The sequence below is a fragment of the Pelmatolapia mariae genome, linkage group LG8 (assembly GCF_036321145.2).
Source record: "Pelmatolapia mariae isolate MD_Pm_ZW linkage group LG8, Pm_UMD_F_2, whole genome shotgun sequence".
NCBI lineage: Eukaryota > Metazoa > Chordata > Actinopteri > Cichliformes > Cichlidae > Pelmatolapia > Pelmatolapia mariae.
This window is the reverse complement of record NC_086234.1, coordinates 14,116,447-14,143,651: the sequence shown is the minus strand read 5'-3', so window position 1 is coordinate 14,143,651 and position 27,205 is coordinate 14,116,447. Positions and strand designations below refer to the sequence as shown.

At 40.5% G+C, this 27,205-nt stretch overlaps 1 protein-coding gene across 3 annotated transcripts; it reads left to right on the top strand.

Moving 5' to 3' along the window:
• The first annotated feature begins 1,523 nt into the window (after positions 1-1,523).
• On the top strand, positions 1,524-27,003 carry LOC134633134 (breast cancer type 1 susceptibility protein homolog). 3 transcript variants are annotated; one of them, XM_063481998.1, is made up of 21 exons: positions 1,524-1,585; positions 3,208-3,296; positions 3,423-3,476; positions 3,559-3,639; positions 3,721-3,809; positions 3,899-3,935; positions 4,027-4,151; positions 4,425-6,983; positions 7,161-7,234; positions 8,576-8,711; positions 9,112-9,169; positions 11,898-12,001; positions 12,265-12,470; positions 12,561-12,648; positions 14,849-14,926; positions 15,105-15,145; positions 15,703-15,786; positions 19,800-19,857; positions 21,762-21,835; positions 22,631-22,691; positions 26,760-27,003. In XM_063481998.1, exons 2-21 carry the CDS (start codon positions 3,223-3,225, stop codon positions 26,852-26,854), a joined length of 4,176 nt encoding a protein of 1,391 aa, XP_063338068.1. In that variant the 5' UTR covers positions 1,524-1,585; positions 3,208-3,222; the 3' UTR covers positions 26,855-27,003. The 3 variants fall into 3 exon arrangements, with proteins under 3 accessions (XP_063338068.1, XP_063338069.1, XP_063338067.1); XM_063481999.1 differs by having other exon boundaries at positions 7,158-7,234; positions 12,268-12,470; XM_063481997.1 differs by having other exon boundaries at positions 7,158-7,234.
• Positions 27,004-27,205: the final 202 nt, after the last annotated feature.

Here is a 27,205-nt window from a genome sequence, read left to right as displayed (position 1 = left end):
CTAATATCTGATTAAGACATTTCATTGCCACTGCAAATATATGATTTGATCACTGCCTGCTGCCAAAAAAAATGGGATCCTATATATGCAGATAAAAGGAGACAGACCCCCGCTGTAACCATTTTTTCATCAAGGTTATATAGATACACCAAAGCAAATCTACTCTATTTGCTTTGCTTGTGCATGGTAATTTTATTAACACCGTCAACTGTTATTTAACATAACGTGTGCTTTTAGCATTATTAAAAAATTTACATGTCAATACTGGTAAATAGAAAATACAGCAAATCAGATTATATCACCCAGTGAAAGTAAATGAACGAGGGATAAAAAGCTGCTGCTTTTAGCCACCTGCTGAGAAACAATTCTGCTCAGGTAATTTAACTGATTGTCATCTACCCCTCTTTTACACAAAAATATATAGCATTTAAGAGTCTGTTTTTCAAAGCCAAAGCATGCAAGTTACAACACTTTGTTTTTCAATGGAAACTTCTTTTGGCCACAACAGATAATCTGACTCCTGATTCCTCATCCTGTCCCTAGCATTCTCTAATTTTCATCCAACATCTGTCCAGAGCATACCTTCTCCTCTCTAGACTCTCTTTCACCTGCTCCCTGCTCTCAATACAGATCACAATGTCACGTGATCCCCCATCTTGAATCCATCTGTCACTCTTCATCACTGTCTCGCTGTCCTCATACATGTCCTGCATCACACACACATACTTCTCAGCTACTCCCGGCTTCCTCATGCAGTATCAGTTTTTTACTCGGCAAACTATCATATGCCTTCTTTAGGTACACAAATCCTCAGTGCAGTTCCTTCTGACCTTTAGGTACTTGTTCATCAATACTCTCAAAATAAACATTGCATCTGTAGTGCTCTTTCTCAGCATGAAGCCATACCGCTGCTCACTGATCGTCAGCTGTCCTCTTAACCTAGCTTCAATAATTCTTTCCCAGAGCTTCAGCGTATGGATCATCAGCTACAACTCTGCAGACCATTCTTGTTCTTGAAAATCGGGATTAGAACGTAACTCCAGACACTTCCCGTTCTCTTAGATAGCTCCATACTTCTACAGCTATGCCATCAGGACAAATGCCTTTCTACTCATCATGCAGCCCTTACTTCTACTTACTAACCCTCTTCGCTTCATGATTCATTAACTGTCCTTGACCTATCCTCCTTTTTCTTTTTCTTTCTCTTCTCTTTTCCTCTCCTCAAAGTACACCTTCCATCTTCTCAGCACGCTCTCTTCACTGGTTAGCACATGTCCATCTCCATCTTCAATCACTTAACCTGCTCCACATCCTTTCCAGCTTTTTGTCTAGCCAACCGTTATAAGGCCTTTTTTCCTTCCTTAGTGACCAGCCTCACATTTATTTGCCTTGAATACTGTCCCAAAAGTCCAGGAGTCTGGAAAACTGTGAAACACAGCTGTGTGCGTGTTTGTGTGGTTTACGCTCCAGTCAAATAGGGGGCGCTGTTACATTAAATGGAAAACATCTTTTCAATTAAAGCAGAAGAAGACGGTAGTTGCGGGAAAACTGAAGCGGGTGATTCTCATGTTGGAGGCTCCAAACTGTAAGAAAACAGGTCGTTTTAGGAATATTTATGAATATGTACAGTTATTTACTTGCACGATCTGTTTCTTCTTATGAGATGTTAGTCTGTCGGGGTGTTTTCGTCGATTGTCTGAGTCTCAGACGTTTCAGAACAGAGCTAGTTATGTAAGTTACGCCCCCAAAACAGAGACAGCTAGCCAGCCTGATGTTGAGATTTAACTACTTTAAGCGACCGTGTACGAACATTAAACGGTGTTTTATAAAGTTGCCAATATATGTAATAAGTGGCTTTTGACTGACTTCACAATGCCGCTTCATTGCGTGGTCGCTGTTTTCAGCGTAATGATGCTTTAATACCAGCTGAAGTTGTAATTTCAGCAGGCAGACTACTTTTTGTGTATAATTGAAGCACTTGTGCCATTTATATAATAACTTATTCAATTTGTACTGAGCCCAGTACAAATAAAACATCGCGTCTCAGACAACATGATTTTCTGCAACATAACCGAATCTATCATCCTATTGTCCAGATATCTGCCAAGCTAACAGTGCATGCTGTGTGTACAGTGAGCAAAGTACACGCAATGAATAGTTAAACATTCAGTCAGCAATAGGTTGTAAAGGTAGGCTCCATGCATTCATGCCAAGCAGGTTGCACTTTATTTGCAGGACCATCCGAGTCATCAGTAGAACTCTTTGGACTTCACCTCATTCAGAATGACTCAGACAAATTCCTTGCACATGCTTGAACGTGCTACCCCAGTACTGAAGCCACTTCATTGGCTCCCAGTTGAATACAGCATTACCTCCCAGTACATCTCTGACTTGCTCATTGTCTGTAACCCTCAGGTAAACAGGGGCATATCTTTTAACTCTTCCCAGAATTAGATCTAAGTGTGCTGAAGGTGCATTCAGTTACTGTTTTCCTGTTCTTGGAACAAGCTGCCTGCTGATCTCAGGTCATTTACAAGTGAGGTCGAAATCTTTAAATTTTCACGGCCCTACAGTTAATAATTGTGTGTGTGTGTGTTCATTTGTATGTTATTTCTTTTTTTAAAGTTTTGTTTTGCTTTTTATTGTATGACAACCTTGTAGAGCTACATAGAAACATTTATTATACAGGCCATTTACATGGCCTGTATTTGTATAGCGCTTTACTAGTCCCAAAGGACCCCAAAGCGCTTTACACATTCAGTCATCCACCCATTCACACACACATTCACACACTGGTGATGGCAAGCTACATTGTAGCCACAGCCACCATGGGGCTCACTAACAGAGGCGAGGCTGCCACTGGCGCCACCGGGCCCTCTGACCACCACCAGTAGGCAACGGGTGAAGTGTCTTGCCCAAGGACACAACGACCAAGACTGTCCAAGCCGGAGCTCGAACCGGCAACCTTCCGATTACAAGGCGAACTCCCAACTCTTGAGCCACGATCGCCCCATACATGTGATGAAATGTGCCATCCATCCATTCGCGGCGGGGGCTGGGGCCCATCCCAGCTGCCACAGGGCGAGCAGCAGGGTACACCCTGCACGAGAATGCCTCTCTGACACAGGGATAGATACAACTGACCTTGATATTAATGTGTTATAGATGCTGATCACAGTAATGTGTACACAGATTTTTATCTCTTAGTCTTTTAGAATCACCATGAAAACCCCAAAAGTCTCAGATGTCAAGAAAGGGATTTCGGCACTTTGGGAGACTCTGCAGTGTCCCATTTGGTGAGCATTATTTAGAATAAGAGCTTGTGTTAATGATATAAAATTCTTCTTCTTCTTTTGTAGTATTTATTTATTTTTTTACAAGATTTAGATTGTTATTTCACTTAGGTGTTCTTTTGCCTATAGCTTGGATTTAATGACTGCTCCGGTATCTACTAAGTGTGACCATCAATTCTGCAAGTAAGTGTCTTCTTAACTGAAAACTTTCTGTTAAATATGCAAAGGCTTCATGCTTATGACTTTAGCTCTCTTTTTCTGCCAGATTTTGCATGATGAAACTTTTGGACAAATCCAAACAAAACAAAGCCAACTGTCCCGTGTGTAAAAGCACAGTCACCAAAAGGTTGGAAAAAATATATATGAAGATGGTTTAACATGTATTATAATACGTGAAAACTCATTGTAATTGTTTTTCTGCTTACAGGAGCTTACAGGAGAGCCCCGGGTTTCAGAAACTTGTTGCTGGTTTGCAGGACATGATCCAAGCATATGAGCATGACACTGGCACAAACTGTAAGGTTATATGACAGACTTTATAAAATGATGTTATGGAATTGGCTTGCATTACGTCACCTGTTAACATTACATCTATACATTTTCAGACTTCACTGGAACATCCCAGCAAGGGCGATATGCAGGGTAGGAACAATTAAGATTTATTTTTCAGAGTAATGCTCATTTATTGACTGAGTCTGCTCAGATACAGCATTGCGTGTTTTCTTCTATCCAGTGTCACAGGTGCAGAAACTACTAAAGGAGCTCTGACATCTGGAGATGCATGTGGCACTGACATTGACAATGAACAAAATGCACTCTTTGGTGATCTTCCAGAATCCCACTCCTCAACTATTGCAGGTGAAATATTCCTCAAATCCTCAAATCAATTGTCATATTACTCACGTTACTGCCAGTGCTTTGGTGTAATATACACTACTAAGGTGTATATTTGCTGCCCACAGTGTGATATCAGCAATTCTACCACCTTTTTCCTTGGGTTGGGAAAAAAAAATATGTGCAAAGTCCTTACAGAGGACAGAGTAGAGTAAAAAGATGGATGTGAAGTGAATATGACTTAATCAAAGCTTGCCAATGCACGTGATTTTCTTATACTATTTTTTTCTGTAACAGCCCGGAATGGATTTGCAAGACTCATGGGGCTTGAAGATTCTGCTCCTTTGACGACAGAAAACGAAGCTCTGGATAGCGGTCTCGGTGATGCTCCACTAACTTCTGACAAGAAAATGTCCAGCCCCACAGACAACGGGGAACCAGTGAAAGCTGAAATGTCTGACGTTGTGGAGACGACTTCAAAAACGCGTAAGAATAGAGGCAAAAGGAGCTGTGAGAATGCCTCCCTTTATTCATCATTCATTCCAGATGAAAACGAAGACCAACCCCAAAGAAAGTCCTCGAGGAAGAAGCAGAAAAAAGATGTGGAGCCCGACAAGATCCTTGACCATAAACGTAAGAAAAGTTTAGAGAAAGTTGCAGAGTGGCTCATGAAAGTTCCAGCTGAAGGAAGTCTTGAGTTAGAAAAACCAGACGAAAACTCTGATGACTCTGACAGCTGTTCCTCCGCTTCGACAATAGATATCAGGCAATGCAACAGTGAACTGAATCCGAAGAAAGAAGATCGGGTCAAAGCCCTCGAAGAGCAGGTGTTTGGGGCTGTCTACAGACGAAGAGTGAACAGGAACGTCTCTCCTCCGCTTAAAGTTTTTACAGAGCCATCAATAGCTGAAGAAATATTGACCTGTGAAGATGCTTCCAGTGTTAGAGAGGAAAACGGTCTTGCTTCTTTTGTAAAAATAAACGAAAGTATCGTGGAGGATGAGCAGCAAATGACAGAAGAAATAAATGACGGCAGTGGCATTAGTAAATCAGCAGAACAGATGGAGATCGGGACAGAAATTGATACAGGCATGCATGTGGACGAGTTAAACAACTTTCCAGAAAGTCACCAAAACAGAGGCAGAGGTGACGTTTCCAGTGTTGTGCCTGGTAATGTAGAACAACAACTGGGGAGGAAGACGAGGAAAAGGACGTGCAACGTTCTGCAACAGGTAGACAGCGACTTACAAGAGCAAGCTCGGGCAAAATCAGAGGGTGGTGAGCAAAAGAAAACTGACAAAAGGAAAGGTAAAAACACAAGATCCGAAAAAGGCAAGCCCTCCAGAGTGCCGAAACCCCTCGTCCTCGTTGGAGTTCAAAATGGAGAAACCAGCCCTGTTATTAGAACGAGAGCAGAAGAAGTTCAGGTTCAAATTGAGAATTACCCTAGCAGCGAGGACCAAGTAACTCCTGTCATTAAGAGCAGTAGGAGAAGCAGAAGGCTTCAGCTGTTTGCTGAGGAAGTCCAGGAGGGTCACAAGCAGGCGAGCGAGAAAGCTAAGGCAACTGAAAGAAACAGCAGCATGGCAAAGCAGCCGGAACATGCTAATGGCGAAGCACTTGATGATGTAAATAAGGTGGTAAAGTCAGCTAAAAAAAATGGATGTGTTTATAATGAAGACATAGGAGAGATTGAAAACATGGAGTCTGCTGAGAGAACATCGAATCTGAGGCCAACAGAAGCTGTTAAAGAGTTAAATGCTGCGTCAGGCTCTGCTCAGCTTGATGATGCAGCCGTGGTAGGGCCAACGCTTGAAAGTGACGATCAAAACAGTATTCAGTCACAGGCCTCGGTTTGCAAAACTAAATGTACCGAAACAGAAAACGAGGAGGACAGGAACGACAGTGAGCTCGACACGGAGCAACTTCTCAAGAGCTTCAAAGCAACTAAAAGGAAATCTTTCTATCTTGGAAGTCCAGACGTGAAAAGCAGCCGCGGTTCAGACAAAGATGCCATCAAAGAACCAGAGAAGAAACATGAAGGTTGTTCTGGTGTTGAATCTGCAGAAAAGGCTTTAGGAGACTCCGGCAAGTCCTCTTATGATTTCATCTCTCCTTCCAACTCACCGGTCCAGCCGAGAATAACTGTTTCTGAGAAACGGGATCCGGCAGCAGTGGAAGCCTTGATCTCTGAACAAAACTGTTCAGGTCGCTTCAGGAGTAGTCCTAGCAGTGGACTGAGTCCTAACAAAGAGTCAAAACGTGATGCAGAAAGTCCTCCTCTTTCTGTGGTCCCTCAGGTCGTAGATTCTGGTCTCCGCTTCACAGCCGTTGAACGTGAGGAGCTAAAGGAAGCCTCTCAAAACACAGAGAGTCGGGCTGACTGTGAGGATGTGAAGGGGATAAAAGATGACGCACCTGCCACTTTAAAGTGTTCCTCAGTCAACACAGCTGAACATAAGGCAGTTCCAGAGTCTTCTTTGACCCCTGATGGCCTTATAGCTTCACCGGTCCAAACTGTCCACAAAGCAGAGATCAACAGCAACGACAGTGGAGAGGTCAGCATCAACTCCTCCATCAATAGGAAGCCGAGGAGGAAGAGAAAGGCTCAGAGACTGGAGCCTTCATCCGAATCCGATAGCAGTGGATCCAAAGAAGAATTACCCACTCTGACACAAATCTTTGGAACATCAGCTCGTCCCTCTGCTCGGAATCAGGATGGGAGCGACTCCGGTGAAGACGACAGATGTGAGGGAACAGCTGATGCAGCAGATCGGTTACCACCTGCATGCCCCAGCCCCGACTGCGTTGATTCCAGTCAAGCATCTGTGGACTTGTTCGGCACGCCAGAAGAATGTAAGACGATTTTCTTTAACTGAAATCATTTTTTTAAGTTTTAATTTTTTTATGCTTGTATCAAAGTAGCCTTTAAGCCAGTGCACGTGTGTGTGCTTGCTGTGTGGTTTCCTGCTTCAAGAATTTAAACATCTTTCCATTATAAGATGTGAAAAAGCTCCTATTCTCTCCCAGCAGGTGACGTTCCAGTAAATGACACCAGTGTTACCATAGAATCGTCACAGTTTTCAAGCGAAGTCCTTGTTACACAGGTAAACGAGCAGGGGCAGAATATCTTAAAATTCTCTCCACAGCATGCACGAAGGAGATCTGGATCTCGATTATGTTCTGATGGTTTCTTCTTGTTTAAGACATCAAAAACACTTTGTGAAGATCTGGTTAAAAAAGCAGTTTTGCTGTGTGTCACAATGGAAATTAAAGGAAAGTCCTCCCAAAAAGTGGAGATGTAGATCTGGATCCACATCAGCTCTACACGTTGACTTCTAAGTTGAGCCACGCTCCACCTCTGGTAGAAATTTCTTGCCAGTCAGTTCATTTTTTTGACTAACAACTAAACAAACACGAAAACCAAACCGATCGCATAAACTCTTTGCCAGAGGTACATATACAATATTTACATTGCATTCCTTTCACTGGTTTCATATATATCTGCATGAATGTGCCAGATGTTAAAAAGAAAAGTATATGAAACTTGTGATTCTCACCAAAGTGAGATTTGACATTATTTTAAACACTCTAATCTCTTCCGCTTGTTCAGCATTTACCTGGCTTCGTTGTGCTTTCAGCGATGCACCGTCACGTTACGTCCCATAGAGGGCAGCCACCACATTTTCCCCGCACCGAACTGTCAGCCGCCTGGATGACAGACTACCTCGCTCAGTGAAAAATGTCCCCCTCAGCAGCTTTCTAAATTGCATTTCATTTACGTTAGAGGAAATGCCGCCTAGAAGATGATTCTTGTTTTCTACCCCATCCATCTTCCAGCGCTCTCACTTTTATCTGTCGACTGGATTTGACTGGGGAGTTCAAGTTTGACGCCCTGGGGTTTAGAAGGGGGTGGGGGGCTCAGGATTACGCACATCAGAGAATACAGAGCTTTTCTGTTGTTTAGCAGTGCGTCTTTTTTACATAATCAATGCACTTGGTGTGCAAACTCACAGGAGGAAATTAAAATAACAAAAGCACAGCGTAGTGAAGCAAAGCACACGCTGTTGGAAACGGGGCCTGGTGGTAAAAGCTTTCATCACCTGCTTTCTCTTTTGCTTTTTGAGCTCCTTCATGAAAACATTTTACAGTCATCAATAGATTCTCACTGGCTCAAAAGCCACCAATGCCCTTTAATTGTTGTGAATGACTGTACGTGGGTCCCTCGTCACTGACTGACAGTTGTCACATATTTTCATACATCAGTGCAATACGTCAAATATGCCACCAGCACGTGTCCCTTTATTTCATGCAGTAAAATGCTGCATTGCAGATTTCTGTTTTCTTCTTATTACCCCTCTGTGCGTCACTTAATTGTAATTATGTAATTATGAGCTGATTTAGCTTTACCCCCCCCCCCCCCCCCCCCCTTTTTTTATCTTTTTTAGCAAAAGATAGAAATGCAGAAGGAGCTGGTGAGGCTGGAGAAGCTGATGGCCCTGGTCTCAGAGGTGCTTCAGGAGAAAGAGAGCAGTCCTTCCAAAGAAATCCCCCCACAAACCCATCAGAGCACAAGAGACATGGGTACGAAGATAATAAGCATCTGCTTATTTTCAGAGATGAAAAGATTAGTTCATAAAAAAGATGAGTAGATAATTATGTGTTTACAGCATCTGAAAGAAAAATATCCAAAACTGATTAATTCCAGACTCTCAAAAGACAAATACATATGAAGACTGAGTGAGTTTCCCCTGGTAGTAAACTAAATATATTTCTGGTTTGGTAAGATGAAGATGGGCATTTTTCACAATTTTTCTGACGTTTATTGGCCAAAACATGCTGGACAATTTGTGAAGGAAATATTCTGTAGATAAATTGAAACTGAATGAACACAAAAATCTGAAGTATGCCCAAAACAAAGTCTTTTTTCTGTCTTTTGAAGTATTGAAAGTCATAAAATGTAATATAAATATTGTGTTTGCAGGCCCAGACGCTCACAGACAGCTTCCTCGTGACCAGGACGCAGGGCACGCTGCAGACAGGCAAGTAAAGGATTGTAAAAATAGACTTGCTCAGTGCTGCTGCATAGAAATATCTATACCCACAATCAGTTTTACTCCCTCCTCACAAGATCTCCTTGATCTAAACAAACAGATGGGCAAAAAGTCGTAAGATAAGTCACAATAGCATTGAAAAAAGTTAGTGTTTCTGATTTATTTTGCTCAGTTTCTTTTACCTATGGAAAAAATCTTAAACTTATTCCTTGAAACAATAGACATGATGCAAAAACCACAAATAAACACTATTTTAACCCCTGTCCACCATGACCTCATGAAAGCTGAAAGACATTAAGTCCGTCTTTACAGGAAATACAGGAAATGATTAGAGGAACAGATAATATCACAGCTAAATGACTCTTAGAAAGTTAGAAACCAGTTCCACATGTTAACTGTTTGTTTTCCTGAGTTCCTGGTTTCTTAATCCGTTGTATTCACCTGGTAATTAAAAACAGCCGAGGCTTTAGACGGTCTGATTTTATACCAGTCATTTGTGTGAGTGTAAGTACCTTTGTGTTATAAGTTAACGTTAAAGCAACATTTTGACGCGTCTTTGTGTCTGAGCAGCTCCTGTAACTTTTTGCTGGCAAGTGAAAAAGGATAACTACATAAATAAATAAAACATAAAACACTGTCTGTGAAAGACACAGGAGGAATTATGAGTCATAACATCAGAAGGTTTTCTTTGCTTGCTCAGCAGCCTAATTAACCAATCATCTCGCCTAATGTTGGCCTCCAGTCATGTGACAATCTTCGAACTCAAACCTGACTTCAGTAATTAGCGTAATTAAATACGTCCGCCTCACCGCGCTGCAGTCTTTCCTTAGAGGGTTCTACATATTGTTTATAGATTTTAAAAGGAGCCATATTTCAATACATCTATATTAGCCAGTACAATAACTGGAGTAAGTAGCATGTAATTGGTCTCTTTCAGTCTGTAACTGAAGGAGAAATTTGGCGAGTGTGTGTGTGTGCGGGCACGTGTATGTGTGTGTTGGTGGTTCTCAGAGGGTGATGCATCTCAAGAGGACAGGCAGATAATCTCACTAATGAACCCAGAATCTGCTTATGCTGTGGAGAATAAAAAAGTCATTACTGACTGCATCTTATATGTCATTTAGAGCACTTAGCGGGAAACTTGCATTGCCACAGTAATTTATCTCTTGCGCCTGATTGCGCACACAGACACACACATACACACATACAACCTCTCGCCTCCCAGAGTTCTACGTGCTGTCCTTTGGGCAAGAGAGTGGGAGAAATGGCGGATGAGAACACAGAGGGGTTTGGTTATACAAGTTCTAAATTAAAAAGCACATATTCCAGAACTGCAGTAGTGAAATTGGAAAGATTAGTTGGCACTGCAGTCTAAGTTTTCAGTGAGCTGGTACAGGTAATTTAAACGCAGGCACTCTGCCAGAGACTTTGAGTGAAGAAATAAACCCAAAAGAAAACAAAGGAAGGAAACTTTACCAACTTTATTCATTTTGGAGAATAAAAGCGTAGCTCTGCTGAAAATTATATAAGAATGCGTCACTGATATCAACTTTCTTTCTTTGTGAAGTCCTGGATCAACATTTACGCTGTAGCGTGCAGTTGAGTTGGGAATCCTGGAGTAACTGATGATATTATAATGCATCATGCATGATATAGTGCTCTGCTCAATACATTGCAAGGCAGTCATCTATGAAATATCACAATATCTGTGTAACTGAAGGAGAAGAGTTCAGTTTTAATGATATGTCAGTTCTGTTACTTAGCTCTGCCCCGCTTCTCACCATTTCCCTCCCATTAGCTCTTTTATTTATTTATTTTTGTCTTTACTGTTTTTTTTAGCTTTGCTTCGTGTCATCCTGATTCATTTGGTAAGATTCACCATCAGCAGACATGAATAGTGACTCTGGTCATTTAAATGGGCTTGGGTATCCATTTAGAGCGCCTGCATGCTTTAATAAAAATACTGATATTTGCTGCCATCATAGTCTCATCACACAAGGAAAATATTGATATTTTGTCCCAGCCCCGCTCTGCAAACTTAAAGTGCTGCTAGAAATTAGAACTGGAGTGTTATTCAAAGGGGAACAGGCACTCGAGAAGTGTGGTACTAATTCAGTTTTGTGCAAAAGTCTTGAGCTGCTTCAGATTTCTTTATATGTGTATATGTATTATATTATAGGAGATGGGAAAAAGTGCAATGATTTATTGAAACATATGAAAACTCACATGGAAATACAATATTATGGGGGAAGAACTGTACAAATTCAGAAGGTGATTGTGCAACAATTTATTACACAATCACCTTCTGTTACATTTGAATTTGTAACAATTTCAAATGCAACAATTTGTTACACCTTCTGTGATGCACCGATTGTGAAATCAAAACTTTCACAATCGGTGCATCCCAGATATGTAGTGATCCACAGATCCAACAGTGTGTAACAATTATCTTCTGGATACGAAACTGGATACAAAAACCAAATGCAAAATGAATGGAAAAAACAGCAACCAGGGTCCAAAGAAAAATGTTCATAGACCTTTAGAAAGTCTGGAAAAGTACTGCTGAAGACCACTTAAAATATTAGAATGGAATCTGGCTCTTTGGAAGCGAAATACAAAGAACCTTTGCACAGTACTGTACATGCAGGTCAAAAATCCAGGAAATGTCAAATTAAAACCAATGCATGCCAAGCTTACAGACACGTCTGTTTTGCAGGAAAGATGTTCCAGAAGCGGGACCGAACCTAAAGCCAGAACCATCTGATTGCAAAGGTGTTCCCGAACCCAACCCATCAGAGCCTGAAGGTGACACACAGATGGGTAAGGCTGCTTGTAGTTTTGGATCGATATGAAGTGAACTGTAGAAACATGTTTTTTCAGATAGCTCCATTATTCTATTTGCACATTTAATACCACATGAACATAAAGGAGCAATTTGACATTACTGTAGTTTTTTTTTTTGAGTCAGTTTGATTTAGCCTGACTGTGGTTGATAAGGTTAATCTCTGATGAAGGATAACCAAAAGTGGTGAAAGAGGAATGGGTCAGGTCAGGTGACTGTGTCCTGTGTTTTTTCTCTCCAGCAGCGCAGAAGTCTGCGCATAAAGGGGTCGGTGTCAAAGGCACTGGAGTCTCCAAAACACCTTCTTCAACTTCAGCAGCTAAGACTCAGAAGGACAGCAGTTCTCTGTCCGACGGGCAAGAAGACAAAGAAAATAACAGCCCTCCAAAAGACGCATGCAAAGCTAAGCTGGTGCTTGTGTCATCCGGATTGGGCCCAAATGAGCAGGTGACCTTTCAGACAATCAGTCAGTTTGTTTGATTTTTAAACTGAGTCAGTTTTAGAATAAATAAACTGATATGACGCTGTTGCCAACAGATTATGGTGAAAAAGTTTGCCAAGAGAGTTGGTGCCCGTGTGGTTTCCCAGGTAACACCAGAAGTGACTCATGTCATCATGCGTACAGGTAAGTACAGTCACATGCTCTCCCTTTAGAGTCAAAGGGAGCCACTGGACAAATTGGCTTGATAGGCAACAGAGCAATTAAATCCTCATTACTTTAGTTGTTTCTAGCTCTTGTGTTTTTTTTTCTAAAAGAACATTTGCAATTTGAAAAGTACATTTTCTTTCTATGTGTAGTTACAGCTTGTTTCGTGCGTCTTTTAAAGCGCTCCTCGGAGATAAGCTCTCTGTTTCTCTCCACCCCACACACTCTCTCCTCCATTTATCCGCTTGTTGCTAATTACCCTCTCTGATAGATTATTTTTAATTTCAAAGCTCGCTGTCTCCAAAGCACCATATTAACTGTCACATTTTAAGAAGTCCTTTTTTTTTTTTTCTTTTAATGGCGGCGGTTTCCTGGGCAACTAAAAATAGGAATCGTAGGCCTCTTGATCTTTATGGTTAAATTTTGGGAAAGGAGCAGGAGGTCTCAATTTACTGCCATTAACAGAAAATAAGTTTAAAGTCTTTAAAATGCATTTCTCAGAAGAACTGGCAGAAATGGGCATTTTTGACTCTTACCTGGAATAAAAAGTTTCTGTCTGCCTCTTTCACGGGTTTGAAAAGAGAAGAAAAAATGCAGATTGATTTCCTTTAAATCATCAGAATGAACCAGAGTTGGACATTTTTTCCTGTGCATGCACTGACACGAATGTATTGACTTATAAATCACCTGTTAGACCATCTGACTTCTGATCAGTCTTGGCTTCCTCTTGTTGTTAGGTCTCACAATTTATGCCATTTAATAGCAATTATGTAACAGTATTCTCTACTGAGAAAAGAAATGTGTTTAAGTCATTTTGCACACGTTAGGTTGTGCATTTCAGTTGTACTGTGTGTGCAGTCTACTGTGAATCTGCCTCTGAGTACACTGACTTTACCTCGTTCCCAGTTCAGACTGGGAGCATCTCGTCTCGCCACTTAACCAGACTCCGCTGAACTAAAACCTAACTGTTGATGTTTTGGAGCTGTTGTGGAGATGCACTTAGCTTGAAAGTGCTACTTCAAACTTGAAGTGAGCTCTTTGTGAGCCTGAAAGACACTTTATTATCACAAAGACGCAATTTGAATTTCACTGTGATGTTGTTCTTGTCTTTTTCACTCGTAAATCTGAAATATTAGAAGAAATGGCTCCTTGCAATCTCGTGAGCGGAGCCACATGGGCACTGACACTAGTTGGAGAGCAGCTGGATTGCATCAGGCTTTATCCTTTTTATGGCAACAGAAAGAACAGAAGAATGGAGAAAAATGTTAGAATTAACTGATTGCTTATTAAAAAGTAGCTAAATAACTCATAACTTGAAACGCAAAGTATTGTAAGTCTATTGAGTTGCACTGCAACACTGCTACTGATTACATTTGCTTTGAGGTAATAAGTCTTGTGTGATTGCATCTATAGGGCATCAGTTAATCTTATTTTTTAATGAAAAAGAATGACTATACTTTGTTTACAACACTTTACCAGGATTTCCATATTAAATTTAAATGTAATAATGATAATACTGCAAATGATAACATATTAAAAAAGTAATTTCTGGCAAGAGTGAGCAGAAGTTATAACCATATATTGTCCTTTGTTTTGCAACAGAAACCTTTTAGCGTTGCGTCCAAGAGCACAGACGGTTTTTTATCCACATATAATAACCTTTATACTCACTGGTCAATGTATTAGGTACAACTCGCTGGTTCTTCATTCAACCTCCTTCTGTCTTCTTAACTGCCTGAACTCTTCATGGGATAGATTGGTTGGCAGCACATGTATGATGTGAATCTCCCATTTCATCACATGCCATATTGCTTTATTGCCATGTTCAAGGAACCACTGTGAGATTATTTAAGCTTTGATACATGGCACATTATACAGCTAGAAACAGCCATCAGAAGATGGATAGACTGTGGTCATAAAGATATGGACATGTCAGCAAGGCTCAGGTAGGCCATGGTGTTCAAATGATGCTCAGTTGGTAGTAAGGAGCCAGCTGAGCATCTCTAGCCCCTCGTATAGCCCCATGGATTCATACTGACCAAGTTTGTGACTTGTAGGCCTTGAAAGATACTTGGTCAATTTTACAGTGTATAAGGTGTATTTGTACAATCACCTCATGAAAGAGCTCTCGTGTTTTGCATCTCTTTTCATGTGTCTGCTCTTTTTCTCTCTCTGCCAGATGAACAGCTGGTATGTGAGCGCACACTGAAATACTTCCTGGGAATTGCAGGCAGGAAGTGGGTGTTGAGTTTCCAGTGTAAGTATAACTTAACTTAACTAATAAGTTAAGAATAATTAGTCTAAATTTAAATGTAAAAAAACAGCATGGCATGAAAAGGTAGGCTGGAATAAAAGGGTCTTTTACACAGTAAAGTTTTTGTGTGTCAGATAATAAGCTCACAATTTTTTGCTCTTTTTTTTTTTTCTCTCTGTAGGGATTTCTGAGTGCTTCAAACAAAAGAAAGTCTTAGATGAGGTACGCTCGCCCGCGTGTTCGTTGAATCAGCGCAGCGGTGGCTTACAGTCACATCTGTGTTTGTTCCAATGTTGAATTAAGGCCACATGATGAATCTCTGGCTGTGGCTTGCTGTGATATACCACCATAAATGATTAGCCATCCATTTGTTTTAGCAAGCCCTACGTCTGCTTCTGTGATAGGCCAGTGTAATCCAGCCAGGCTATATTTAGTATCGGTATTTCAAGTTATTTTATCCACCACTGGGGCAGTTTAAGAAAGAAAAAAAAAAAGAAAGAGCATTATATCATGAACACAGAAATGCACTCTTTACGATTAAAAGTTGATTGCTGTCACATTGAAGAATGCTCAGTGTACTCATAAGAGCATACCTGACTCTGGGAAGAAATTAATTACTCTTAACAGACTCTGTGCTTAAATTCAGTCCTGAGATTGAATAACCACTTGGCTGTTTTAAAACGAAAATGAAAATAAAAAATAACCGAGCCGAAAAGTTTGACGCTAACTGTGAGCTTCATGTTTGCCTATTTGAGTCTTTTTGCTTTCTTCTTAACCAGAGTCCGTTTGAAGTGAGAGGGGATGTGGTGAATGGGCCCAACCACCAGGGCCCCTCAAGAGCTCGGACCACTGAAGACAGTAATGTGAGTGCTTTATTAACTGTAGGGGACTGATAAATATACTCATATAATAAAAATATAAATTGATCATAAAGCTTCATAGATCAAGTGTGGTATGTATTGTCAACAAACAATAATAACTCATGTCCAGTTATTTACAATTCAATACAAAAGACAACAATATGAATATTCATACATTTGTTATACTGTTTGGTGCGTTTTCAGGGGCTTGAGTCAGTGAGTTGCAGTCCTTTGCAGTGCAGCACCACTGTCCAGCAGTCTTTGCATATTATTTGTCATTTGCTGTGTTGTTTGGAGTGTTTCCACACAATGGATGATGATCTGCTTTGAGGGACAAGCTCTTCGTTTCAGCTGTGCCAGACATCTGAATTTAGTTTTAATGGACTATTATGTGTTGTAAAGCAGTCTTTTAATGTAGTGCTACTTTCTATCCAGAAAACCTTCGTCTCCAGGGGAACAGCTGTGATTGGCATATGCAGGCACATCATCAGGCAGTGATCTGGCGGTGCTTTGCATTCGATTGATGGAGCAATATCAGTCGATCGTCTTGATTTAACTGTGAAAGCTAAAATCGTGATCAAGATTAAAATTCAATTAACTGTGCAGCCCTATGCCACATAAAATTAATATTATAGCTTTAAAACAGATGTTTTAGCTTGAGGCTTAAAACAAATCTAAAAATACTCCGAACCTTTGATAAGAGCGGTACAGTTAAAGAGGTGTATAACAAAGATTTCAGGTAGGGTCAATATGTGGCTTTACATTATTGTTACTTTTGAGGAGAAATGGTATTGATGAATGGCATAATAGCTTTTTACTATGTGTGCTTGATTGTTAACAACGTACTCTTATAGCTCCACTGGATTTAGTTGTAGTTAGTTTTGGATGATCATTATATCATATTACATGTATAATTATTGGATATTATAATTTGCATGCTCACTGAAACTGCAATGCATTCAATTCAGTTTGATTTGTATAGCACAAAATGACCTCAAGTCGCTTTATATTCTAAGGTAAAGAACCTACAAGAATAGAGCAATAAACCCAACAATCAGATGATTCCCTGTGAATCCCACTTCCCACTTGGAAACAGTGGGAACAAAAAACTCCCTTTTAACAGGAAAAAATATCCAGCAGAACCAGGCTCTGGGAGGAGCAGCCACCTGCCGTGATCCAGTTACGGTGAGGGGAGGGAGACGCGCTATGAAAGAGAATCAGAGATTGAATTCGTATTTCTCTGAGTGAAGAAGAAAAAGAAGGAGAAACATTACGTGTTAAGAAGTCCCCCAGCAGCTTAGACTTGCAGTTTAACTAAGGGTCACCTGATCCAGCACTAACTGTAATCTTTATTAAAAATCCAGGTTTTAAGGCTAATCTTAAAAGTAGAGATGCCGTCTGTCTCCCAAATCCAAACTGGGAGCTGGTTCCACAGAAGAGGGGCCTGAAACCTTAAAGCTCTGCCTCCCATTCTACTTTTTAATATCCTAGGACCCACAAGCAAACCAGCAGTCTGAGAGCGAAGTGCTCTCTTGGGGTAATACAGCACTATGAGGTCTGCAAGATAAGATGGGGCCTGATTAGTTAAGACCTTGTACATGAGGGGAAGGATTTTAAATTTGATTCTGGATTTAACAGGGAGCCAGTAAAGAGGCGAAATGCGTGCTGTCTTTCTAGTCCCTGTTAGTCTCTAGCTGATGCATTTTGGAACAACTAAAGAGTCTTTGGGGAGCTTTTAGGACAGCCCGATTATAATGAGTTACAGTAGTTCAGCCTAGAAGTAATAAATGCATGAATTAAGTCTTTCAGCATCACACTGGGACAGGATTTTTTTTTTTTGTATACTTTATTAATCCCCTGTAGGGAAATTTCTCTCTGCATTTAACCCATTCACTCAGTGAAGCAGTGGGCAGCCACCAGTCCAGCGCCCGGGGAGCAGTGTGTAGGGACAGTACCTTGCTCAGGGGAGCTATTCGGTGGAGTTGAACCCCCGACCTTCCGATCATGGGGCAAACACTCTACCTACTGAGTTATCTCCTCCCCTATTTCTATTTTCTAATGTTTGCACAAATGCAAGTGACGAGTTCTGCATATTTGTTTAATGTGCACACTGAAGGACATATCATTGTTAAAAATGACTCCGAGATTCCTCACAGTGTTACTGGAGGTCAAAATAACGCCGTCTAGAAAAGGTATATGGCTAGATACCAGATTACTACGATTTTTAGGGACGATGTACAATAACCTCCGTTTTATCTGAATTTAAAAGCACAAACTTAGAGGTCATCCAGGCTTTTATGTCTTTAAGACACACTGCAGTCTGGCTTCATGGATAAATAAAGCTGGGTATCATCTACATAGCATTGAAAATCTAAGCTATACCTTCTAATGTACTGCCTAACTATATAAATGCACTTTTTCCCGTCATGGACTTTTTTTTTTTCCATTGCCACGCACCACAGGATTTGTGGCTCTGCCACATTTATATTGCTCCTCCCTAAATCTGCCTTTAAAATACTCAAAGCTTCATTAGTTATATATCCACGAAGATGCACATCTTCTTCATCTGTTCAGTTCATTGGCCCACCAATGCCTTTCCATTCTATCAGTCTGTTTTACTGTAGCTTATAGAGATTTTGGAGCATGTCAACATGTTGACTGGATGAAGCAAATTTGTTTCAGAACACAACAATTATTTAGGAAAACAAAGCGAAAACAGCAAATCAGCGCATTAACTGCTGCTGTTATCGGCAGTTACCACTGCTCTCGTATTTTTTAAAAGCACAGTGTTAGTCCACAAAGAATAGTCTGTGATTCAGAGAGGAAAATCAAATAAAATGTCCCAATTACAAGCAGCACTTGAACTTGTTTCCTCGTGTTGCACCAGCCTCTTAGCTCAGACCCTGTTGTGAGGAGCTAATTGTAATTTTCCCCTTGGTGTAAGGCCAGCAGGACCACTACTGTTGCCACTGAGGGGGAAAATTAGAAATGGCTAGATGTCATGTTGGCCGTATCACTGCCTTTGAAGAACCTCTGCTAATTGAATTAGCTAGTAATTTCAGGCTTATTTAAGTGGCATGTGCGCCGTGCCGGCAATTTGATGGAGCCAGGCAGATTGTCCTGTTCATATTCACTTTCTGTCACCTGCACTAGTGTGACAAACGGACTAATAGATGAAATGGAGAGTCGGGGAGTCTGTCACCAGAACGCTCTGGAAATCAGTCAAAGAAACTGTGTGAGTGTGTGTGCCTGTGTGTGCTTGTTATCACACTCTAATACCTCCTGAAGGACATTAGCTGTTGTCTAAATTAAAAATCTGTAACAGAAACACTTTTTCATCTCACCGAGCACCTCTGGCTAATGATGATTATGGACGTACAGGGAAGCGTGAGAAATTAGTATTTCTCTCCCCTGTCGCTCGGACATTTATCTTTCAAACACTTCCATCCTGCCACGCGCTGTAGATGAGGCCGTGTCATGAGTTTCCTTTCAGTGGTTATCATAGTTCAAGGAAACAAGTTTACATTCCCATTTCAACCAAGCCTATTGACCCTGAGTGTGATAAAACAGTGTGTCCCTGGTGCAGAGCCTCTCGTTTTTCTTTGCCTCCTTTAAGTGTGATATTACCTCGGTGACGGTAGCTTTATTTGCACTGTTCTCTTTTACTCATCACTTCATTTACTGTATTACAGTGAGGGCAAAAAATCAACGAGGTCTCAAGGCTTTATTTTACCCAGTAAGTGAGGAATAGATGTTGTAAATTGCAGGATATGCTTGGAGAGGTGTTTCAGCTCTACCACTGTAACCCTTTACACAGGTGAAGAGTTCAGAAACACACTCAGCTGTAATGGTAATAGCAGTGTTGGCTGCTCTCATCCAATGTTGTTGAGCATTGTTTGAAGGTTAAATCCACTGAGTAAATGTCCTCTTTACTTGCTTTACTCTACATATTTTTGAAAACATTTTAAAGCAGCTTTTTTATTCTTACTTACTTTAAGTCTTCCTTTTGCTTTCAGCTGCTCATGAAGGGCTTCAGCATCTGCTTCCAGGGGCCTTTTACAGACATGACTACAGGTAAGAAACATGATGTGACGTGAGATCTCCAGAAAAAATGCTTACTGTGTACTGCAGTGAATTTAGGGCTAAAATGGAACATGCAAACCAGACAGTGTTATGATATATATCTCTAACACTGTTAGAGAGGCTCCAGAGTGGCCAAAAAGTACAGTACTGTGCAAAAGTGTCAAACCACCCTTCATTAGTTGCTGCCAAAGAGCATGGTGGAGGCTTTGTCATGGTTTGGGGCCACTGGTGTTGAAAATCTTGTCAAAACTGAATGAACTACGAATTCCATCAGATTTTGATCCGTCATGCAATACCATCTGGAAAACATCTGATTGGCAACTACTTTATTTTTTAGTATTACAGTGATCTTAAACAAACTTCCAATGCAGTAAAAAACACACAATGGGAACACTATGACTCATGCATTTTACGTGCTTTGCAGAGAAGTTGAATTTTCATTGTGCAATGAACCTGCATTTTTTTTTCTTTTGCACATTAAAATTTATGCAAACTTTAACTTTATCGTCATCTCCACTTTTCTATTTCTATTTTCTGTTTCCGGTTGATTCAGAGAACAAAGCTCTAAAACACCACAGGGCGTGCAACACCCACATGGTGTCTCAAATTACTGGCTGCAAAAACAAAGATTTTAAAACTTTCTTTTTTTATAGTTGACTGAAAACCTCAGGTGGTGTTTTATTGCATTGTTTCCATCTTGCTGTTTGCACTGTTGTTTTCTCAATCAAGAAATGCTGTTCTCGACCACCCTTATTCCATCTTATTGATGCCTCCGTCCTGCAAGACTCTGATAGACACACGGGAGAAAGAAGACAATAAGGAGAGGGACAGTTAAAGTAGCTCACACAGCTTTTGACTGACACTGAGAATAGCTTGAAACCTGTGCTGTTTTTAACCTCTGTCATTTCAGCACTGGAGAACAATGACAAGTGATTCCAGCGTGTGGGTGGGTTGAATACGTACTTAGGAGTTGTGTGAGATGTTTTTGGTGTGGTTTTGTCACATTGCACAGCAGTTGCTATGGAGTCTGGAAATTATTTCTGAACAGAAAGTGGAAATGAGCTTTCAACCATGGACAAAGTCGTCTGCAAGACTCCTTTTCCAGAATGGTCTTGCAGTTTCTGTAAGAGGTTTATAACTTTGGTGCCAAGGATTTAAACTGTTTATGACCTCCCAACACAAGGTTATAAGCAGTTCGGTTGCCCTTCATACAACATAATTCTCTTCCCTTTCAACATGGTTGGATGGAGAGAGAGAGATCATGGGTGAAGGTCTCAGGGGGGTCCTCATTGCTTAAAACCCCTGAAGGCAGCATTCTTCATTTTCCGTCTTCCTGGGGCTCTAAAAGTGCTCCTGCCGCATCCTCCCTGCTGCTTGCTGGATCGATGAAGCTTTGCTAATGGGTTGACATCTGCTAGCTAGCGTGAGTCGTTTAAAAGACTTTCTTTTCTTTTTTTTAACATGGCACAAACACGGAGCTGGAGCTGTTTTCCTCTGGGATTTCATGCATTATTTAACCACTCGGGTTGATACATATTGATGTTATCTAGAGCTCGCAGAAGACGCTCATCAGTGTTTTCCTGACATGAATGAACGTACCCAGGAAGAGGAGCTGTTGATTTATCTTTTTGATGGCACTTGTGGTATTTCCTGTGAGCTGCTGGAATATAAACACAGTTTTCTGAATGAAGTTAAATGTGTGTTGACCGAGTGAACTGCACAAATGAATCTGGAGCAGCGAGTGAACCGCTGACCTGTATTTGTCCATCTGATCAAAGTAAAGCTTAGCTTGAAATGGGTCTGCTGTGTGTCCCCTTGGGGTTAGAGGCAGTAAAAGCAGATCTGATCATCTTTTATTTTCCTGAAATACAGACATTTTTGTATGTTTCCGCTAGATGAAATGGAGTGGATGGTGGAGCTCTGTGGAGCTGCTGTAGTGAAAGATCCACTTCTACTCGATGGTAAACAGGTAAGAGTGTCCAGCCGCTCACACTTATAAAGTCCACAAAGAGCCACTGCTGTTCTAAATTCATGCTTTCCTCTCTTACTTCAAAATGTATCTTAAGATTGGTTTAAAACTAGATCTAGGATGACTTACACTTTATACTGTAAGGTAAGATGCTACAATAATAGAGAAAAACCCCCAACAACCAGACGACCCCCTGTCAGCAACCACTTGGCAAAAGTGGGAAGGAAAAACTCCCTTTTAACAGGAACAAACCTCCAACAGAACCAGGCTCAGGAAAGGGGCAGCCATCTGCCACGACTGGTTTGTGGTGAGGGGAGGGAGAAGGCAAAAAATTCCTGTATATGAAATTTCAGCTTTAATGCCTCTGTTTCACTTACGATCCCCGTGATGCGCTCCATTACGGGTACAAGTCAGGCAGCATTCGGTAAAGTGGATGCCTCCCAGAGCAACTCTTTGTCTCACAAAGCTACATTAGTGCCTCTTATTTGTCTCCTGGGTTTAATTTCATTTTTGAAAATGACACATTAATGCTGAATTGTTCAACAGAAGTGACACTAATTATGGTTAAAAAGGCAACATTTATTATTACTGACAGTCAGAGATGCAGTAATCACAGTCACTGCTTAATCAGCCGTGAGTCATTTAGAAAGTTTCAGACAAGATCGATCGACAGGCAAGGATAAAAATACTGCGCTTTTCCATTTTGACTGATTGTAAGTACTAAACTGTTTGTTCTATTTGTGCTTCGTTTTATGATGAGAAATGGTTATTTTTTCTACTCCTTTTGTTCCGCAGAAGTCCCGGCAGCTCGTCATTGTACAGCCTAAACCAGAGTCATCATCTTCAACTTACAGCAGTGAGTCTTGGCTGAAAATAAAAATTAATTTTCACCTTTTAATTAATTTATTTTTTAATATCTGATCTGATCATAACTCACTTTATTTTAACCTAATTGGCTTCTTTCTGTCTCTCTCACAAGCACATAGTCTATTATGCTTCCACACGCAGAGCTCGTGAAGACAGAGATTAGACTGACCCCGTAGCAGGGGTTACAATTCATGCACAGCCTCACCGAGGGGTTCGGGCTACCACAGAGACAGACAAGAATTGTGTGTGACACACAGTGTACTAATATAGTTTCGTGTTATTATATAAGATGAGATTTCATAAGCCTTGATATGGTGCAACAAAGAAGTGACACCAAGTGATGACACATTTTGTAGGCAAATATTGGATGGAAAAGATTTTCACGTTACAAAATGAGTTTGTGCTAAGGAGTCAGTTGTTTGTTTGTTTTTTTTAATATTATGCTCAAATGCTAAAAAGAAAAAGAGACAAACACTTTTCTTAATGGAAAAAAACAAAACCTTTTGAATTAATCATTATTATCACAAAGTTTTATTTATTGATTTATTGAAAGTTGGCTTTTTGCTGTAACTAGTATTTAGCATTCCAGTTAATTTAGCTGATGATTTAGTCTCTGCAGTGTATTACAACAGTGTGCAAAGAGCTTGTTGGGTTTGAAATGGTTGTGAAACGGCTATCAGAAGATCACAATAGCTGCTTACATTCACAGCCCACCTGCGGAACTTCGTAGATTTGAAACAGAAATTAGTGACAAATAGTGACGTAGCTGCAGCCGGACAGATGGAAATCAGTGGAACTGAGTCCCATTCCAGACATATCACAGATGAGTTTGGTTCATCAGGGCAAATTGACTCTGATGGATTACAACACGATGGCAATCTAGCTGCATTTAAAAAAAAAAAAAAAGGAAATAAAAGAAATAGCAGTTGTTTGCAAACCTTCACCAATCAATCCGCAGTTGTAGGAAACAGATTTCCTTGCACTAAACAACCTATATAATTAGCTTGTCATCGAAAATGGTCAACCAGTTGGTTGCCACTACTCGAAATTGGCTGCCGATGTGAAAAAGTGTAATGCAATCATTTGCCAACCAGCTGTTTGTTGATTACTTATAATCTATTGTGACCAAGTTACTGTAGATTTTACCAGTGAGCTTTTGTTTGTTTCAAAATAAAAGTATTTTATTTAATTAACCAAACATTAACTAAAGATTTGATCTGATTGTAGAGACACAAAGGGCGATGATGTCTAGTTAGCCAGTGCTAGCCAGTACACATTACTAAGGTCTATTCATTATCTTGTATTTGGCTGTGCTGAAAATAAAATAAACAAAAATAAAAAAACGTGTTACTATGATTGAACTATGATAAAATTAGGGATAATTCATCTTTTCTTAAGTAATTTGTATGTTTTAAAATTCTCTGCAGTGACCACTTCCTTTTGAATTTTTATTATTGGTGTTACATTACTGATGATTGCCAAAAGGGTTAGGCTTTAAAAATAACCCATGAAAGCACCACAGAGACGGAGAGTATATGACACCCACTACAGGAGGAAATAGTTGGTGTCGTCACAAGCATAAAAAGATTAGCTCTCTGAATGATGCATGTTACACTGTAATGCAAGTTTCACACTTTCAAAAAGCTTTAGTTTCATTTACGTGGATATAATATCCTAATACAGACCCATTGCTTGTTGCACTGTTAGTCTCTCACACTGTTCCGGTCTTAAACATCCTCATGCCCTGCTGAAAAGCTCAGTTTGGGGGAATTTTGCAGCTTTTAAAAACTTTTTTTGTTTACCTGCATGGTGGTGGATCTTACTGCAGGTTTGCCATCCCCAAAATATCTTCATTTTAACAGCGATGCTATCCTATTCAGTCTTCCAAAGAAATTTTGAATTTAAATCAATTTCTTACATTGGTGACTGGGTATGAGATTATCTAAGGGTGAGGTTTTGTATCTAAACTCACTGTAATGAACGAATATTCCCCACAAGCACAGACATCCGGGGCTGCTGTGCATGTCAGTGCACCTGTCTGTCCATCAGTGCGCGGTTTCGAATGCATTTTTCCCGTAAGGACCAATTGGAGAGCGACAGAACGGTGAAAATGGCAGATGCTGCCAACCAAAATGAGACAGGTCCCCAACAAGAGCGAGGAGAGTGACTTTTCAGGGAAGCATGTGTGAAGGGAGTTGAGCAGCAGAGAAATGGCCAAGAGTAAATGTCAGATTGCAGCGTGGGGAATGTCAAAACAAGTTGGCCACAGAACAGAGGGGCTGCCGTTGCATGAGGAGAGCTGACAGTTTGAAAGAGAAGGGGAGCAAGTAACACCCCGTTTCCCTCCTCATGGCATCCTAATTTGCACTGCTACATATTTAATGTAGCTTTTTCTCTTCCATGTCCTCTGGCACCTATAGAGCAGGTAAACGAGCAGCTCCTCCACTCGTTCCCCGCTATGTATCGTCCTCTATCCTCTGCTTGGGCACCACTGATTGAAATCACAGCCTTTCTCAGTCACCCATCCTCTATAATTCATGGGTGTAAAGGCAGCATTTATAGACATGTGTTATAAAAGACCTTATCTGGGGATGTAAGTACAGAACATTGACTTAAGGACCGTTATTTTGTTTTGTCGGATTTCTGAGAATCAGAATTTAGGGTTGGGGAGCGGGGGTTATTTTAAGCGATTTTGAATGCGGCAGAGTTGTTAGTCCCAGGTGGGTTAGTGTGAGTGTTTCAGTATTTCAGTCACTGCTGATCTACTGGAAGTTTCCCACACGCCATTTCTGGGAATTACAGAGAATGGTTTAAAAAACAGAAAATGTCCAGTCTTTGGAGAAAAATCCCCTGTTGATATCAGATCATAGGAGAATGGCCAAACTGGTTATAATCAAAGTGTGCAGAAGAGCATCTCTGATCGTGTAAAACTTTGAACCAGATAGTCTAAAGAAGCAGAAGACCGCACCAAGTGCAATTCCTGTCAGCCAAGAGCAAAAAACTGAGGATATATTTGACACTAACTCACCAGAATTACATAATAGTAGACTAGAAAAACGCTACCTTGATTTCTTGGCACAATTAAGGCTGCATAATACCAACCGAGCATCATTTAAGCCCAAATAATCTCAAACTGGTTTCTTGAACATAAAAGTGAGTTCACTGTACTCAGATGGCCACAGTCACCAGATCTCAGTCCGAGGGGGCACCACTGGAATCTGGGAGAACGTGAGATTCACATCACGGATATGCAGTTCATAAATCAGCGGCAACTGTGTGATGCTATCATGTCAATTTGGACCAACATTTCTGAGGAATGTTTCCAGCGTCTTGTTGAATCTGTGCTATGAAGAATTTAGGCAGTTATGAAGGTAACCCAGTACTAGCAAGATGTATCTAATAAAGTGGTCACTAAGTGTATGCTTTCACTAGAGGACTACAGCTGTTAGGGTTTGTGTGCTGGAACCTAACCCCTTACATATTGTGGATACAATTTAAAAACTTGAGCTACACACAAATAAGTGCATCATCATCCCCTCATAAATGCTTAACAATTATTCCCCAGCTGAAAATAGTCCCAGATAAATGCAGTGTTATTTTTTCCTAATAGTGAATGTGGCATCTTTCAGCAAATGAAATTATATATTCATGTTTGTTTGTTTTTCTAGATCCATATTTTCAGTAGTAGCAGCTGGTTTGGGACTTAGCCACTGAAAGGCTAGGGTAGTCAGAAAGGCTTGAGAGCTGGACTATTACACTGCAGGAAGATCTTTTCATGGCATTTGCTGAAAATGGAGACAATGTAGAGTAATACAAGCCTCATGCATTAAAATATGAATACTGATTCTCCTTCAACTGTTAGCTCTTACTGTTATTAGAGCATTAACCATACAGATGTAAAAGTTGGAGACATTATAAGCCCTCAAAGGCTTTTTGTTGGAATTTCACCTGCTCTAACCCTACACCTACACCACACTCATGTCCTGTTTCATATCATGCGTGTTCACACTTTCAATACTTTATCTTTAGAAGGCATTAACATCTGTCCTCTCTGCAGGTCTTTCCAAACAAGCTACTGTTGTAACCCGTGGTTGGTTGTTGGATACAGTTGCAACCTACACTCTTCAAAATTACAGCAGCTACAGAACATAACCCAAGGAACCCAGAGATCTTCCCACGGCTTCACAATGACCTCTTATGGGGAATTTTACTGTTCCATTTTTTGTTTTTCCAAAATATCCACCTGTTATACATATTTCTGTGTGTCTCATTATATGATGTATATAAAGTACTTGACTAAAGAGGCCTGAATTGAGTTTTTCTTCTGGTTTTAAAGCACAAATGTCAGTGCTGTCTATGAGGACTATACAATGCCTGTTCAGTTTTCCTGAACATGGTTTGCAAACTGCAACATGTTCTGCATTATTGAACAGCCGCTGTGTGGGAATAAAATGGCACAAAAGATTTACTGTACCGGGTCAGATAAGGGCAGGAAATATTTTG

Coding starts and splice junctions, on each gene's coding strand:
- LOC134633134 (XM_063481997.1), top strand. CDS start 3,223: ATGAAAACCCCAAAAGTCTCAGATGTCAAGAAAGGGATTTCGGCACTT. Junction 6,984..7,157: donor GTTCGGCACGCCAGAAGAAT/GTAAGACGATTT, acceptor ATTCTCTCCCAG/CAGGTGACGTTCCAGTAAAT. Junction 12,649..14,848: donor TCATGTCATCATGCGTACAG/GTAAGTACAGTC, acceptor TCTCTCTGCCAG/ATGAACAGCTGGTATGTGAG.